The 18,197-nt window shown below is 33.4% G+C and overlaps 2 protein-coding genes across 4 annotated transcripts; both read left to right on the top strand.

Annotated features, from left to right (window-relative positions):
• Nucleotides 1–224: 224 nt before the first annotated feature.
• On the top strand, nt 225–7,370 carry LOC134258759 (developmentally-regulated GTP-binding protein 1). Of its 2 annotated transcripts, XM_062741338.1 has the most exons (10): nt 225–372; nt 2,526–2,691; nt 2,793–2,923; nt 3,459–3,528; nt 3,876–4,045; nt 4,409–4,594; nt 5,089–5,201; nt 6,224–6,346; nt 6,885–6,980; nt 7,166–7,370. In XM_062741338.1, the coding sequence occupies exons 1-10, from the start codon at nt 334–336 to the stop codon at nt 7,170–7,172; spliced, it is 1,101 nt and encodes a 366-aa protein (XP_062597322.1). In that variant the 5' UTR covers nt 225–333; the 3' UTR covers nt 7,173–7,370. The 2 variants fall into 2 exon arrangements, with proteins under 2 accessions (XP_062597322.1, XP_062597323.1); XM_062741339.1 differs by lacking the exon at nt 7,166–7,370 and having other exon boundaries at nt 6,885–6,984.
• A 3,378-nt stretch (nt 7,371–10,748) lies between these two features.
• On the top strand, nt 10,749–18,005 carry LOC134258707 (uncharacterized). 2 transcript variants are annotated; one of them, XM_062741247.1, is made up of 2 exons: nt 10,749–11,145; nt 16,486–18,005. In XM_062741247.1, exon 2 carries the CDS (start codon nt 16,557–16,559, stop codon nt 17,982–17,984), a length of 1,428 nt encoding a protein of 475 aa, XP_062597231.1. In that variant the 5' UTR covers nt 10,749–11,145; nt 16,486–16,556; the 3' UTR covers nt 17,985–18,005. The 2 variants fall into 2 exon arrangements, with proteins under 2 accessions (XP_062597231.1, XP_062597230.1); XM_062741246.1 differs by lacking the exon at nt 10,749–11,145 and having other exon boundaries at nt 16,467–18,005.
• Nucleotides 18,006–18,197: the final 192 nt, after the last annotated feature.

Below are 18,197 nucleotides of genomic sequence, written 5' to 3'. Positions count from 1 at the left end.
TTGCAAAAGTTACTTAATTTTACATTAAAAGGTGTAGATTTAACTTGCAGACAACTCCTTCCGGGTCATGGCAATCAGAGGAACTACGAACCCGAAGTATTTTAATTATATTTTTAAAAGTTCTCTTTAAGTGCAATTTCATGCAAAAATAACCAATTTCAAGTTTTATTCATTTACGTATGTATTGTAATTTAGGAAAGAAAAATAAAATATTAAGCATATTTTTTCTTTTGTCCGGGAACGCGTTTTGGTATTAAAAATCGGGTTCGTTTTCCTTTCCCCAACTTACAACGTGAAAACTATTTGTGACTGTTGTGAAACTTTTCATTGAAAATGGGCATATTAGAACGAATAGCGGAAATCGAGTCAGAGGTAAAGCATGTTTGACATATAATCCATTCTTGTTTTTTTTAAATAATCCGTAAACTTTGTCTTTTTCATCAATAATCATCATGATCATGGCAGTCAGCAGGTCCAGCACAATACCCCGATAAAGGTATATAGCTTGATAAAGCTATATAGCTTTATCAAGGTATTCAAAATACCTTGATCAAGGTATTTTATGTACTGAAAATTCAAAAAAATTCTTTAAAAATTAATTACTGAAAGTCGAGTTCTGAGTTTTTGTCAGTAAATTCACCCATGCATGTAAAGTACTCAAACACAAACAAATCAGTAGAAAAACGTGTCGTGTGAGGAGACGTTATTTTATGCCTTCTTTTTGATACCAGAGTGTTTTTTATGCACGAATAGACACACTGTCAAAAACTCAGAACTCGACTTTCAGTAATTAATTTTTAAAGATTTTTTTTGAATTTTCATTACATAAAATACCTTGATCAAGGTATTTTAAATACCTTGATAAAGCTATATAGCTTTATCAAGCTATATACCTTTATCGGGGTATTGTGCTGGACCTGGTCAGGTTGTATGATTGTTAGTTTCACCCAAGTTGCAAGTCTATAGTCATTGAAAACAACCTGTCTCGAGACCGGTCCTGGACACAATAGGAATACTTCAATGAGCTGTAATTAAGCATAAAAATCTCGTACTCACAATTCTTTTCATGGATATTCTTCATACAAGGTTGACACTAGCCATTTAAGGCTTTAGTCCAACCAATTTCATTTGAGATTCAGCTTGGCTAGATATTTTGGCTGATTCCTTCACCAATTCTTGGACCAATCCTTCACAATTTAAGTCTGGAAATTCAGCCCAACTTAATCAGTTCGCTGGTCGTGGATATAATGGGGAAATTTATACCTGTGTTTCACCTGCTTCAGTTTGTCTCCTCAAATATCCTTTTAATTATGAATTGCCATTTATTGTGTTTTCTGTCCATTACATAAGGTCATTCCATCATTTTTGCTAGTTTTTAAGTTTGCTTTGATTCAAACTGCCACTTTTTATACTTATTTACATATATATAAGAGTTCCAATAGGCATTGGATGGTTTAGCCTTTTAATACATTGAACACAAATTTCTGTGCATCATTTTCAAGCTTCCCAAGGATGATGAGCAAAAATAACAATGGATTTAAAATGGATTCACTAACTGTACAAATTGTGGGAGACATACTAATTTAAGATAAGAACTAGAGATTTTATTTAAATAAATACTAGTTAGAAGGATGTTCATTGTTCAAGCTGCAAATTTGGAGCAAGTCAAACACAGGTATGTCCCGATTTAACCATGACGAGTGATCGGAATTGAGGCTGAATTTCCAGATGTGAATTGTGAAGGACTTCCCAAGATTTGATGAAGGTATCTGACAAATATTATAATTTAGCCAAGCTGAATCACTGCCAAGACTATAGTCCAGCCAGATAAGCAAATTTCTTGAAATCTCATGAGGGGTTTTCCAGTAAAAGTAGTAGAGAATTGTACTTCTTTAATTTATATGATTTTCAGAATTTTTGTTGAGTTTAATTTGTTACAGATTCTTTTTTTGGTTCAAATGAATTTTAAAATGTATTAGTCTGAGAGTAACTTACTAATGTTTGTGATAAACCATACTTCATCCTGTTGAACAGAATTATATACATTATAACACATTCACACATATATAAATACATGTATATCAACAGTGTGGCATATTATATGATTACTGTAAACCAACTTAATTCATGTGAGAGGAGTATCCCATGAGATTCACAACTTACTCTAACTTGCGAATATTAATTGCTGCTAAACATTTATTTTGCTTCATGTTTGTAGTGAATATTTCTTCAGTAGTGGAAATTAATCATTTAGGATTGATTTCAAACTGAAAGAATAGGGAATAAAAGATGACACAAATGATAACTGGTTTACAGTATTTAATAAAATTTGATTTGGACTCTCAAAATTTTTTTTTTATGAATAAACTTCATTTCCCCAAAAAGGAAAAAAAGTTGGTGTAATTAAATCAAAAGAAGCCACAGATCTGTAGCTCTCTGATTTTAACAACAAAAATTGGATAGATGACCAAAGAGCTACAGTGCAACCCACTGAACAAAATATATTCATTGGCCTTTTTTTAAAGATGGCTCGTACCCAGAAAAACAAAGCAACAAGTGGACATCTGGGTCTTCTTAAAGCTCGACTGGCCAAACTCAGAAGAGAACTCATTGAACCCAAAGGTGGAGGTGGGGGTGGGGGTGAAGGCTTTGATGTGGCAAAAACAGGAGATGCTCGTATTGGGTTTGTAGGTAAGATGAGAAAAGTTTCATTGAACAAAAGTAGGATTTTCATTTTAATCAGCATGTAAAGATGGGAGATAGATTAAAGATTTTATGGATTTTTTTTTTAGGTTTTCCCTCAGTTGGAAAGTCCACGTTACTGAGTAATCTTGCTGGGGTGTACTCAGAAGTGGCTGCCTATGAATTTACCACCCTCACAACTGTCCCAGGTGTTATACGATATAAAGGGGCAAAAATTCAGGTGAGAGTGAAAAGACAAAATATATATGTGTAGTAAATATATGGTTGCTTCTCTAATCTAGATGTTATATGTACCTTTAATTATTCAATATTTGGCTGATGAACATCAGATTGGTAAGATTTAATTACTGGTACTTATTAACAAGTTTTTCAGAAAATATTTTTTGCACCCAAGTTTGGCCCAGAAATATCAATTTATCGTCAGTATTTTATGATGTCAAAATCAAAAGCTTTTACTCTTATTAATGCTCATATAACTATCAAAATATCAGTGCATTAACCATTCAAAATGCAGATTACAAAAACAATTACATCAGAATATAGTCAATATATCATAAATTTTCATTTAGAAAGGTATGACCTATGAGACTTCAGCATAAACATCGTGTGAAAGTTGTTGTCTTAAAAAAAAGTATAAAGTATTATATTGGCTTAACTTTGGTTTTAAAAGTAGAATGAATATGGCAGAAAATAGAGAGTAGTTGAATTTTAAATATTTGATTTAGTCCTAATGCTTGGTGTTCCTTTCCTTTCAGTTGCTGGATCTTCCAGGTATTATTGAAGGAGCCAAAGACGGCAAAGGTCGTGGAAAGCAAGTTATTGCTGGTAAATAGACTTGTATATATATAAACATAGATGAAGAAACTTTTATACTAGTAATGTGTTTCCAGTAAATATCTTCACATATGGTCAGCTGTGGACACAAATGTTGTTCATTATACTCTGTACATTGTATTGTTTGTGTATATTATATTATACTCTGAATATTGTACATGTACTATGTTAGTGTACAATGTACCGGGTACAGGCATTGTACATTATACACATTACTCCATGCATTCTACTTTGTATATAAAACTCTGAACATTGGTCTCTTTACATGGTATTGTACTGTCTTTTCTGCATACAATACTCTATACATTGTACTGCACATTGTAAATTTTGTATTACAGTTGCCAGGACTTGCTCCTTGATCTTCATCGTATTGGATGTCCTGAAACCTCTACAACACAAGAAGCTGATCGAGCACGAGTTGGAGGGGTTCGGAATCAGACTCAACAAATCTCCACCAAATATTGGGTTTCGGAGAAAAGAGAAGGGAGGGATCAATTTGCAGACCCTGGTATTTATGGAAACTAAACAGAATTTGTATGGGAGATTCATGTAAAAAAAAAAAAAAAAAGTGATGACAAGAAAATATTTCTTGTAAGGTTCTTTAAAATGACAATGATTATGTTAAAAGAATATCTGCTGTGATAAGAGTTTCACTAATCACGTTATAAGCACATTGCCAATTTATTTCAAAATTTATAAAATGCATATTAGGTAATTTTTTGATAAAAAAAAAAATGCAGTAAAGTTATTTATCTACCCTAATGTTTTGATAAAAAAAAAATGCAGTAAAGTTATTTACCTACCTTTAAAACTTTGTTCAGACATATTGTAAATTTATAGAAATTCAACACTTTTGATATTGTTTTACAAGGTGACCCAGTCTGAGTTGGACATGGATTTGGTGAAGACGATTCTAGGAGAGTACAAGATTCACAACGCTGACATCGTACTGCGATCAGACTGCACCGCGGAGGAATTAATTGACGTGGTGGAAGGAAACCGAGTGTATATTCCCTGCATCTACATTCTAAATAAGATAGATCAGATCTCTATAGAGGTATGGACACATTACATTCTAAATAAGATAGATCAGATCTCTATAGAGGTATGGACACATTACATTCTAAATAAGATAGATCAGATCTCTATAGAGGTATGGACACATTACATTCTAAATAAGATATATCAGATCTCTATAGAGGTATGGACACATTACATTCTAAATAAGATATATCACATCTCTATAGAGGTATGGACACATTACATTCCAAATAAGATGATCTCTCTAGAGGTTTGGATACCTTACATTGTAAATAAGATTTACAGAGATGCATGTACAATAAACTTTCTTCAAAACAACACTACTTTCATTTATTTATTTGATACATGTATGTAGTCATTGATATGCAGCATCTGAGTAATTTACTAATTTTGGGTGAATAAAAAAGGTGTTATTGCATATTCGTTTAGCAATGAGTAAATCAGCAATTTAATTTGTATGAACATTGCAATCCTCTGGACTCTTATTTGTTAATTTGATTTTCTTTGTAGGAGCTGGACATTATCTATAAAGTACCTCACTGTGTGCCCATCTCAGCCCATCACAAGTGGAACTTTGACGACTTACTGGACAAAATGTGGGAGTATCTGGGACTGGTTAGAATGTGAGTATTGTATTTAGGACTGGTTAGAATGTGAGTATTGTATTTAGGACTGGTTAGAATGTGAGTTTTGTATTTAGGACTGGTTAGAATGTGAGTTTTGTATTTAGGACTGGTTAGAATGTGAGTATTGTATTTAGGACTGGTTAGAATGTGAGTATTGTATCAGGGACTGGTTAGAATGTGAGTATTGTATCTGGGACTGGTTAGAATGTGAGTATTGTATCTGGGACTGGTTAGAATGTGAAGATTGTATCCGGGACTGGTTAGAATGGGAGTTTTGTATTTAGGACTGGTTAGAATGTGAGTATTGTATCTGGGACTGGTTAGAATGTGAGTATTGTATTTAGGACTGGTTAGAATGTGAGTATTGTATCTGGGACTGGTTAGAATGTGAGTATTGTATTTAGGACTGGTTAGAATGTGAGTATTGTATTTAGGACTGGTTAGAATGTGAGTATTGTATTTAGGACTGGTTAGAATGTGAGTATTGTATCTGGGACTGGTTAGAATGTGAGTATTGTATCTGGGACTGGTTAGAATGTGAGTATTGTATTTAGGACTGGTTAGAATGTGAGTATTGTATCTGGGACTGGTTAGAATGTGAGTATTCCAGGATATTCCAGTATACCCAGAATAATGTAGAAAAAATCTAAACGAAAATTCTCTTTTGATTTACACATTTCAAGAACTCCAAACATAATTACAACAAGCAGTATTACTATGAATTCAGATTTTTATTCCCTCTAGTTTTAAAACATATAATTAACTTCTAGGATATTAGAAATTACATTTATTACAAATCAAAATTTTCATCCCTGGCACTTTGCTATAGTGTGTTTTATTGCACCGGGTTAATAGTAGTGTAATGATACAGATCTGCATTTTCTTTGTTTGATGACAGTACATGTAATTAATTATAAAACTTTTCAATATAAAATTAAAATAGATAGTAAGAAATTGATTCCTCTTCTCATATAAGCATATATTTCTGTTATTTCTGATTAATTCTTTAAAACTGACAGATACACCAAGCCAAAGGGCCAGCTGCCTGACTATACAGCACCAGTGGTTGTCAAAAGAGATAAGTGTACGGTGGAAGATTTCTGTAACAAACTGCACAGATCCCTCATCAAAGAGTTCAAATAGTGAGTACAACTAACAAAGGCAATACTTAACCTGGTTGAAAATGTGTCAGATTATTTTTCAGCAATGGAAAGTAAATGCAAATTTCAAAGGCATTGTAATAATTTAAAATATGTAATTCAGTTAACTGGTGACTTATTATTTCATTGCCTTTAATAGTTAGTAATTATTCAATTAACTGATGACTTATTTTTTACTGTGCCTGAGTTCGTTATTTTACAGTTAATTGAAGACTTGTTTATTTCAGTGCCTGAGTTAGTTATTTAAAAGTTAACTGATGACTTATTTTTTACAGTGCCCGAGTTAGTTATAATATTTTACAGTTAAATGAAGACTTGTTCATTTCAGCGGCTGAGTTAGTTATTTTACAGTTAACTGATGACTTATTATTTACAGTGCCTGAGTTAGTTATTTTACAGTTAACTGATGACTTATTTTTTACAGTGCCTGAGTTAGTTATTTTACAGTTAACTGATGACTTATTATTTACAGTGACTGAGTTAGTTATTTTACAGTTAACTGATGACTTGTTTATTTCAGTGCCTTAGTTTGGGGTTCCTCTGTAAAACACCAGCCCCAGAAAGTAGGAAAAGAGCACACACTAGCTGACGAGGATGTGGTTCAAGTTGTCAAAAAGTAAGGGCAATAACTCAGAACCAATTTTCTCCAAAAAAAGAAATAAGGAGAATCTCTGTAATGAATTTTAAGCTTAACTTAACAAAGATTTTGTGTATGCATTGGCAATGAATCAATTGAATACATGTACATAGTGAATTTTATTTTATTTTTTAGTGTTTTTAATATATTATATTCCATTCCAGGGTGTGATGTAAAAACTATCCATAAGTGGAATTATTTTGATGCCAAGATTCCAGCATTGTTGACTCTTACATCTCTTGCAATATGACCCTTACAGGAATCAAGTGACATGAACAGTTTACAAACTTCTTGTTGATAAGCTAAATAAGACAGTTAATACTTTATTTCTTTCTAGTTCTATCATCTGTAGGTGATAAAAGAAGGATCATTGCAAAATTGTAGGACCCGCCTATGATGTGAAATTTCAAATTTCTGATAAAGATAAGAGTGTTTTCCATTAAGATATTCTGGTGCGTTTGTCTTTCATATGTATGTACCATTACTACATTTATTTCTAATTTGAATCATTACATTGAATGAAATAAATGGACAATAAGGTATGTTAAATTTTGTTATTTTTTTTTCTCTCAGCTGAGCTAATTTCTGATCAAAATTCATCTGTTTTCATTGTGATTGTAATTAACCTTTTAGAATTCATCTTCTCCAGAACCACTGTGGGAATTTTGTTCAATTGTAGGGCCACAAACTCTACCAAGAGGAGATAATTGAGAAAAAAGTAAAAAAATGTGTGGAGTCATTTAAAAATCTTTTTCTCAAGAACCACTAGGCCAGAAGAAATGAAAATTATATGAGACCTTTTAGACATGTTGTAGGCTCAAAGTTGTTCAAATTAACATTACCCCCCCCCCCTCCCCCGGCAAATAATATGATATGGGGTATACATACAAAAAAAAAATTTCCAGGAACAACAAAGTCATCATTAGTTATATCTATCAGAAATGGGACCTTGAATAGTGTAGATTCGAGTTTGTTCAAATTATTATTTCCAGAAATAGGCTGGAACTACAACGGGTGATAAAATTTTACATGGAAATATATGGGAAAAAGAATCTACAAATAAACAAGAGGGGACACAGTTACTCATGTGAGCATTGTGGCCCTCGGGCCTCTTGTTTTTGTGAAACATGTCAGTGCTTCTCAAAGAAAAGTTCAAAATTGAAAGGGTACAAGACTGTACCAAAAAGGGTCAATATAACCGCTGGTGAAGTTCTTAAGTCCTGTTAGATTATTACATTGTATCTCAAACCGGGTGATCTGTGATGTGAGACAATAATTCAATATTCTTTAGTTACACAGAGCAGGCAAATTAGTAACATTATTCAGGGAGCCAGAACAGGAGCACTTTTTACGTACATGAGCATTTTACCTTCTGGTAAGAGAGGTAACTCTTACCGGACCTGACGCAGTCGCAACATCTCGGGCCGAAAAACAACCTCGTGTCACAGGAGTGGGCATAAAACTGCCTGCTCCTGTGCTCTTGCAGATGCCATGACAACCCCCCTTTTCACAAACTTTGAAATAATGCGTGAAAGCCTCTTATCTGTGGAGTGGGGAGTTTAACTTTGATATAACATGTACATAAATATATTACAGAAGGACTTTCAACCCTGTTTATCCATTACTTAAATAAATAAGAAGTTGTATGAATTTTTAATACCCAGTGATGTTAATACATTCGAGGTTGTTTTCCGACCTCTGATGAAAAGGAACGAGATGATCTGATCTGGACCAGACGCACTCGGCCGATTCGTACGGGACCAGACGGAGATTCGAACACGCGGGTTCCTCTCGCAAGTAAGGAGACCAGTCTCACACTCGTATTCGATCTCAACTATACATCAGATATATTTTCCTGCAGCAGCCTGCATTGATTGAGAGATTTCAAAACCGAAATTATGCCCACGTGTAAAAAGAACAAAAAATTGCTCTCAATTAACTTGACATAAAAATACGCTCGTTTATTATTATTATTTATTTTGATAATAATGAAATTGCTGTTTCAATTTTACATGTGCACTGGTTGGAAAAAAACGTTTTTGCTGGCGCAGATACAGGATTATTTTTCCAAAAGAAGCGTCCTTAATTCCCATACTAAACTAAGCAAACCCAGGGGATCCAGTCTGGGGACCATCAAACGGTGTGTTCCCCGAATGGCTACTCGGAAAAAACAACAAGTAATTATCACACTCAATTAAGGGGCCATCTAAGGGGTACAGGTAGACTTACCTGTGTTTACCTGGATAAACAATATTTTAAAAATCAGCTATATTCATTCAATTTTATTTTAATTAAGAGGGTTTTTTTTATTCTCTGAAATATACTGAATAAAAAAATAGATAAATAAATATGAATAGATAAACTTAAGATTTCAGAAAAATATTTTTTTATTGTACTTAAATTTTATTTTTTCCCAAACTATTCAATAGTATTGATTGAGAATTTACAAACTATTATCCCCTTTTTGTGCTATATATTTCAAACTTTTTTAAATAAATTAAAGATAATGATTTTTTCCTAAAATAATATAGATATTTATGTATGATAAATAAAGTGTTTCTATAAAGTTTTGTGTAGTTTAATTCATTTATTTATCATTTTTAATTATTAAAACATTCTTCCATATCATCATAAAATACAGAAGTTTATGTTTCAATTTTTATAATAAATATAGACGAATCGAGATAAAAACAGATTACTTTAATTTTTAAGGAATTCCTAAGTTAATAAGCTAATTGATGAAGAACCTGTTAATTGATATCAATTCACTTTGAAATTTTTAATAAGCAAAACTATGTTAACAAGTGTCAAAGAAAATGATGTGCTGAACTTGCTTATGATGCAGTCCAAGTTGTAAGTTATACAAGAACGACACAAGCTACAGAACAGTATATATACAGATATATGGAGATGGACTAAATGACTTGTAAATATTGTAAATATGTGTGATATGAAAGTGAAACAGTGCTATTTAATATAATCATGTGAAAATCAGTGCTGCTAAACAAAAGAACTTCAAGATAATTTATAGCTTTTAATATGTTTTGTGCTTGTAAAATTATTTATTTAAAAACTATGTTTACAAAATATTTATTCATACTAGTGCTCAAAGAAAGAAAATTGAATTAAAAATCCATTCAATTATTTTATTTAAATTCTGGTAGATTATTCATACAGGTAAGTCTACCTGTACCCCTTACAGGGCCCCTTAATTGAGTGTGATAATTACTTGTTGTTTTTTCCGAGTAGCCATTCGGGGAATAAACCCATCAAACTTAGAAGAGCTCACGTTGATCTCAGTGGTGTGTTCCCATTTCATATCATATTCATCTCAGTCTAACTTTTACCAAAGGAATATATAACAGAAAAGTCAGACTGAGATCAAAAGTGAGCTCAAAAGTTTTGTGGATCCCAGGCCCGATTCATGATTCTTTTAGACAAGATTTTTTTCTACATTGTACCGTTTACACAAGTTACATGTGCCTTGCTAAAACATTTTGTTCTTTCCATTGATTTTTTTAATGTCAAACTCTAGTGGCCTTTCGTAGATTGAAAAGTCAAACAATAAAGAGGGTGGACCTGTATCGAACTTGTAGTCTATTGTAAAATCTGCGCAACCTAGAAATGTTTCAACCAAAATTATTCATGACATGTAAATTAAAGCGCGATATTGAGAGCACGGCTCGGGGGTTTATGGTATTCAAGTGATTATGTCCTTTATTGTGAAGAATAAAGTGCACAAATTGATATGGTCAGACTTTGTAAGGGGATTAAAATCCCATCGATATTCATAACTAATGAAACATTAAATGTCCGTTACTTGAAGATCCAACCCACCACACGAGGTCTTATTGGTGAATAAACATCCCTCTGAAGTGACACTAAATTAGCTATGCGGATAGTCCGGGATTAGTTATGTACACAGAGGGCTGAGGGTGGATACCGCCACTACAGGGAAATATGAGAGTTCCATTGTTTTAATTAACACAGGAATATTCAATCTAAGACCACAGTTAATTAGTGTATAAGAGTATACTCCAGCTAAAAGCACTGTTCTTACTGGAATGGATTCATCTTTCTCTCGATTGCTAAAGTAGGAAAAAACCACCGGATGACGTGAGATGCTGATACAGGATATGTTACAGTAAGTGATTGGGGTTTGAGAATTTTTCCGGCACGGGCACCTGTCGTATGGGTGAGAATCGTCTTAAAACATTACAACTTGTCAAGATTCCTTAATTCCTGGCATATTGTTCAATGATTTTATCCTTTTTTCCCTCGCGATTTAATTTTTCAAAGGTTTCAACTATAGAGAATGTGAAGTCGTGTCCACTCTTTATAATGCATCCCTCATTATCAGACAAGCTCTTGTAGACACGTTTCCGTCAACATCATTTCTTGCAGTTCGGGAGTCCTTTAATGAAACAAACGTCTTTGACAAATCTATAAATGCTTGACAGCGTTTTGATGAAGCATGATGGTTTTGAATAATATTGCAAATTTGCAATAGATCTAACACGTTTTAATAAAATTGTTAAAATAAAATTTGACATTTTTATGAAAATCTTGAAGGTAGAAAAGCACACGTGTACAATTAATTAGATGTATGCATTTGACAAGGTGCTATTTATCTTCAAATTTTGCTGATAATGCAACAGGAGAATTTAAAAGACAAATGAAATTGTCCAATAAATTTGATGTGACAGAATACACACTGTGTATATCTCTTTGTAAAAAGTACTAGTAATTATCAAAGGAAACTAAAAATAAGAGCTCAAATCCAGACTTTAATCTCCCTGCACCTGTGGATATTGAAATGCGTATAATTTGTGCACGAATTAAACACACCGAGTTCTCTTTAACATGTGCTGCATAAAGGTTTTTAACAAACAGAACAAAGATGAAGTTTTAAAAATGTCAGCCTCATAATTTTTCAGGTTTTTGTCATTTTTACCCGAAGGTAAAATATTGATTACAACTATCTTTTACATATTATTCTTGTAATTCTCCAAGGTTTTGGAAAAGCTATTCAAGATACGAGGAAGGCATAAAGCCGGCTTTTGATCTTCAAACCTACAGGACTGATTCCAATCGACTTCTGTTGTTTTTCTAATGAATGAAGAAAAAAATCAATTTTCAGAGATATCGGTTGTTGTTTTTTTTTTTAAATCTTTGCGCAAATTTAATTTGTAAACACAATCTGATTAAAGCCTAATTTCTGTTTTGAAAAATTCAAGCCGTTGAAATATATATACATCACATAAAGTTTGTTTATACAACAAATACGAAAATTTAAATACAGTGTATATTTGAGACTTATATTTAAATAAGAAGCTGACACAAAATATAGTTTTAAAAAAGCCATTTTAAAAATATTTAACTCAAATACAACTTAAGAATATAAATAAATGAAATAAATAAATGTGTATATTTTCAACTGAGTCAATGATATGCCTTTGATCGACAGACATTAACTTGTGTATTTCTTCAGGCTAAGTACAATGTAATGATTTTTGCATGTATTTGACATCCATTCTGGCTATTTTATTGATACAACAAACTTTAGATTTATTGTAAACACTATACATAAACGAAATATCGATCTTTGTAATGACAGATCCATTACATGGGGGGAGGCATGAAGATCTTAATTATGCACAATGGCCATACACAATACACCTTTAACTTTAATCCAAATATTGAAATTCTCTGATAATGACTGTTCATTATATTTAAACATATGAACATTATCTACATGATATACATGTATATATTTTTAATCTCTCTCTCTCTCTCTCTCTCTCTCTCTGATAACATGTTCTAGGTAATTGACAAAGACGGAATATAGATAGCTTTTATAGAAGATTTAAACATGCACAACACTTGGAAACTTTTCATTGTTGTGCTGTCAAACAGAGAAAACGGGTCCCCATTGAGAAGAGTTGGTTATTGTTTTTCTTGGTCGTACCAGTCCAATAAATAGTAGTACTCCTATATTGCATTGTTTTTTTGAAGATTCACAATCCCAGCATGTATTGAAGTTTGGAATATCGATACTTATACGACACACAGGATTTTTGAACACGATTACCTTCCATAACATAGATGTATGTACTCGTTTTTGTATTTTGCTTTGATACTTTTTTCTATAAAATGTAAAAGCAGAAATGTTAATACAAGCATGTATAATTAAATCATTAGCCTCAGCCCGTTTTTAAATGATTTCTAAAACACGAAGAAACAAGAAGATGTGTTTGTGAAGCACTGATTTTTTTTCCTCAAATGCATGTCAAACTCCAAAGATCAAGGTCAAAAGGGTTGGTACCCAAAGAAAGGTCTTGTTACAAGGAATACACCTTCGAAATATGAAAGCCCCAGCTCTTACTGTTCAAAAGTTATGACCAAGGTATGACCAAGTTTTAAAAAGTGGGCCAAACTCTTAGGTCAAGGTCAAAATATTTATACTAGCTAAAAGGTCTTGTCATAATAAATACACATGTGAAGTATGAAAGCTGCTAAAAAAGTGTGGTATTTTTTTTTTTTGTAAAAGAAAAAAGTGATTTCATTCATCTAAATATATGCAATCTAGTTATGGACGCACAAAATGATAATATATAGGACGCATAAAAAGTAATTTCATTCATTGAAATATATGCAACCTCGCACAAAAAGGACGCTAACCTGAAAGGCGAGAATATTTTAAAACTCGGGGTAATGGGTAGACATGGCCGATAATTTTGTCATTGTAAATTGATTATTTTATTGTGTCAGTGTTTTTGGATGGTTATCAACTGTTGATACCTGGTGATTGTGTAAAAACAATTGTCTGTGTGTCATATGTTGTCGGGGTTTCAGGGGGGTACCAAGATTTATTAACCCCTGCATAGCGCAATACAGGACTCCTTTTAAATGGTTTTAATTTACACAATCTTTTGTCTTGTACATAATTTATTATTTTTTTAAATACAAGGAGCGTTTATAATTCTTGATAAATATAATTATTGCTATTCATACATCTGTGTTAAACAGGTTTAAATATCAAAGGAAGTAAAGCGACTTATTTTTAAATCAACTAATTGCTCTCCCTACAAAATGTTACATAAACAAACTAAATCAATTATACTTTAGATATTTTCCTTCGGATCGCTTTTTCTGTATTTATTCCGGCGTTCACTAGAATTGTATTCAAAACTTGAATAAGATATAAAAATAACGCTAGAACTTTAGTAAATTATAAACATTCTCATTTGATTTCGTTATTTAATTTTTAAGTCAAAGGAGTGAAAGGATATGATCTTCAAGATTAAACTTCCATGGCCACAAAATATCAAAATTAAGATTGCATGGAAAATATAATACTCATTATACCAATGGGGGAAATGACCTTTTTTGCGAAAGATATAGTGGATAAATAAAAAAAATATCGCTAGATTGTACCAATGGATGAGATAATAAAGTGTAATAAACTCGAAAATAAATTTTAAAAATAATAAAATAGACAAACAACCCCCTTCACACAAAATATGGAGTCAGGCATGGGAGTAAAGACTTTGTATTTTAAGGTGATTTATGATAATGCTTGACATAATCAAACTGAATTTATGGTGCCTTTGATTCAAAGAAGTGTAATTTGTTAAATAAATTTAATGATGACCATGTACAATATAGAAATTTAACATATCTGTAAGAATGGAAGAAAATGGATTTGACCGTAGGATATTGGTCTTGACCTGAACCCCCCCCCCTAATACGGGTATCACCAGAATCGTAAATCATAATATGGATAAAATGAATTAGACCTAGAAACCGTATACTTAGTACATTGCACATCCTTCCATAATGACTAAAGACATTTGGGTACACTAGTACTTTTCATTTTTCTTGCCTCCAAATACTTATTTTCAGAGATTTGGTGACTTATAAATTGATATGGAACTTCTCTGATTTTAAAACGTATAACTCTCACGGAATTCACAACAGATCACCAATGACAGACGCTCACATTCATTTTGACAAGAAGACACGCGTTCTTCTGACGAAGTGTCGATCTATCGAATCGTATTGATGTGAGATCTCACAAACAGTTGATATCAAACCGGAGCTCGGGGTTAAGGTATTCACGCCAGAGTAGCGATCCCAGATATTATCAAATGTCTGCAAATACGGGCATTTACTGGGAACAATCAGTTATGTCTACTCGCACAGAATGTGTCGGATTTAAAAACTTGATAGGTCTTAATTATAAAATATGTACCTAATTAAATGTTTTTATCACTATTGATAAAATATATGCAACTCAGCAGATTGAAGGAATGAAATACAATTTTTTTTTTGGAGAAAAAATATACGAGTTTTTTTTTTAAATTGTAGACGAATACATATACAGTCTTGTACATTTTGGGGGAAATTTTCTTCACATTGTATCACATAGTAGAGATAACCTGGGAAGATCTGATTGATGTTTTTTTTTCTAGGCATGCTGAATCAGGTGAGCTTCGCGGTCTTTAGCAACTATTCACCCCATTTTAACTTCAAATTTCAAACTCCTAATTACGACAAGCACTTTCAAGACACTTACTATTTTTTTGTTATTTATCTTTGCATCATTGATAATACATCAGATCTACAAATTATATCATGATTTGTGACTTTGTATTCAAAAAATTTAAATGGGTATTCGGACATGGGTATTATTTTAAACAAAAGTACTTGTGACTCCCACAAAGTGTTTAATGAAATGGTATTTAAACATCTTTATTGCACTTTACTTATTTCGTGTAACGGACACCAGTTTAACCATTTTTCACTTTTACCTTCTTGAAATGTCATTGTTATACTGTAATACTGCCAGGTTTATTTTCGTATACTGAAAATGTACAGCTGTTCGGTATGTATATGCTTTAAGGATTAACTTTTAATTTCAACAGAGTTTTTTTTTCAAGTGTATAGAAATTAAAACTGAAGTTCTAGCGTTCATTAGTTTCATAAGAATGTCAGAAAATTATTCATATAAACTTGCGATATGGACCACGGATTTTATACTTAGCTTCATAAAATTTAATATTGATAAATTGCCCCAAACTTTGAAGTAGATCTTTTACTCACAGAAAATAAACTTTGGAATGCAGAGAGTTACTTTAAAATTCTTTTATATTAACCAGATAAAACCTTATATAAACTCTCCTTTATTAATCAATAGCCCTAAGACACTGTATATCGCGCTAGGTTATGTTGTTATTATGGGGCTGATGCTGACTATCCTAAAATCCCTTCAAGGTTGTTAGAGGAATAATTGTTGGGTTGTTTACCTTGTGACCAGATTACCATTTACGTACATGCAAAATATTAATTCAAAATTAAAGGATTAGCAATTTAAAAACTGCAGACCTTAGATCACTCCTACAAGTCATTTGGTGCTCATATTTGTGTTCTTATGAAGGCTGAAATACAGCATCATTCAGATATATGGATTTTATCTTTACAGAGGGACTGAGGGGTCGTAGTATCACAAAACTAGGCCTGGAAAGCGAGGATGACGAAGACTTAGAGCATACAATGGATTCCGTGACGACGCCACGGTTACCGGAGATGCCCAATGTCCTTCACAGGCAACTCTCACGTTCCATGACAAACTTAGGAGTCCGGAAATTTCTTATTGACAACCCGAAGGACCAGGAGCTGAAGAAACGCGAGCGATTATGGCAATTCCACAAGAGGAACCGCGGAGCCATGGTGCGCCTGAAAGGACTTAATCCAGTGCTGAGTAAAAGCACAGACAAACTGGACGGAATCGACACGGAGAGGAAATCCGACTCCGAGAACGAGGAAGAAAAATCCCCACGGGAGGCTAAAAAGATCCCCAAAATCCGGTCCAGATTGAAAATGGAGTCCAGAAACTCAAGTGGTGGGCACAGCGACAGCGGCGTCAAGAAAGATTCCAAGGAGTCTAGCAAAGATAGCAATGCCAAATATACTTATTCCTCTGCTCTTACGATAGGCAATAGTATATACTCCCAGCTGCGTGGCAAAGAACATGAGACTATGGAACATATTCCGAGACTTCCGGGTCCTATAGACTGTGGTAAAACCAAGAGGTCAATAGTAAACTCTATTGACAAGCTTCCGGATCTCAGCAATGCTTTAACTAAGTTAGGATACATGAAATTAACCCGAAACGTAGTGCACTATGGGGGCGGGTTCTTTGGACGTTATCAGGAAAAAAGGTACACAGAGCTCGGCAGATCAATGTCCTCGATCGAGGCGGGATCCAGACCGGATGTGACGAACCAGGATGTGACTATGTACGGTTCTATGAACCAATTAGATACGATGGTGGAGACTTCCAGAGTAAAATTCGAGACTCCAAGACCTCTGAATAGATTAGACAGAGGCAACAAAGAGAATCAAGTTCGTAAATCAGACGATAGTCGAAAACTAAAGACAAAAGTAAGTGATTCAGTGAAAAAACCTCTCTCTGAACAACAGAGTTCCTCAAAAGCCATAGATTCTAACGCGGAGTCGGATAATAATGTTACCGAGTTCTCTCAGGAAAACCAAATGTCTAAAGGAGAATCGGATAAAAGTGGTGATGAAGTGACCCAGGAAAAACAGTCATACAAAATGGGTGAACTTACTCGTGAAAAGACCTCTAGGAGAGAATCGTTTAAAAATGGTGAACAGACTCAGGGAAACCAACAGAGCAAAACTAAGGACACCAAACTGGAGGTGAATAGAGTGACTCGGCCTGGTTCCGATATAAGTTTAGACATTCCAAAGGATAAGTATGGGCCGTCCTCCCAGGTTAGAGATGTGAGGACACACAGATCTCCATTGATGTATGGCGTCAACCCTTACCGCTGGACTAATAAGAGTGCAATAACTGACGAGGACCAATCGTGGGTAGAGCACGCCATGCAGAACACGGACGTAATAGACCACACCGTATACGACTGTTTTGCCAGAACCAAACCGAGTAACAAGTGATTTATTTGTACCGGAAATACGCATTGCAATAAATATACATTTTATTATTTGTTGATTTTAATATGTATTTTAATAAGACTAATATACCATGTTACATATAGCATTTCCAAGTTACATAGCATAAACCTGATTCGGAAAAGAAAGTTATTTTTTTCACTTCCTCAGTTTTACTTTGAATGTTGCTAAAAGTTGAAATATAACTTTTTCTGGAAA

Source organism: Saccostrea cucullata, unplaced genomic scaffold (assembly GCF_032062105.1).
Source record: "Saccostrea cucullata isolate Sc308-1 unplaced genomic scaffold, CSIRO_AGI_Scuc_v1 ctg27, whole genome shotgun sequence".
NCBI classification, from domain to species: Eukaryota; Metazoa; Mollusca; class Bivalvia; order Ostreida; family Ostreidae; genus Saccostrea; species Saccostrea cuccullata.
Note: the sequence above shows the minus strand (reverse complement) of the source record. Positions and strands in the feature narration are given on the sequence as shown.

Bases quoted from the DNA above. Each gene is read 5' to 3' on its own strand.
- LOC134258707 (XM_062741246.1), top strand. From the start codon at position 16,467: ATGGATTTTATCTTTACAGAGGGACTGAGGGGTCGTAGTATCACAAAA.
- LOC134258759 (XM_062741338.1), top strand. From the start codon at position 334: ATGGGCATATTAGAACGAATAGCGGAAATCGAGTCAGAG. The intron at 2,692-2,792 runs GTAAGATGAGAA...TTTTTTTTTTAG, and splicing joins TGCTCGTATTGGGTTTGTAG to GTTTTCCCTCAGTTGGAAAG. The intron at 6,347-6,884 runs GTGAGTACAACT...TGTTTATTTCAG, and splicing joins CTCATCAAAGAGTTCAAATA to TGCCTTAGTTTGGGGTTCCT.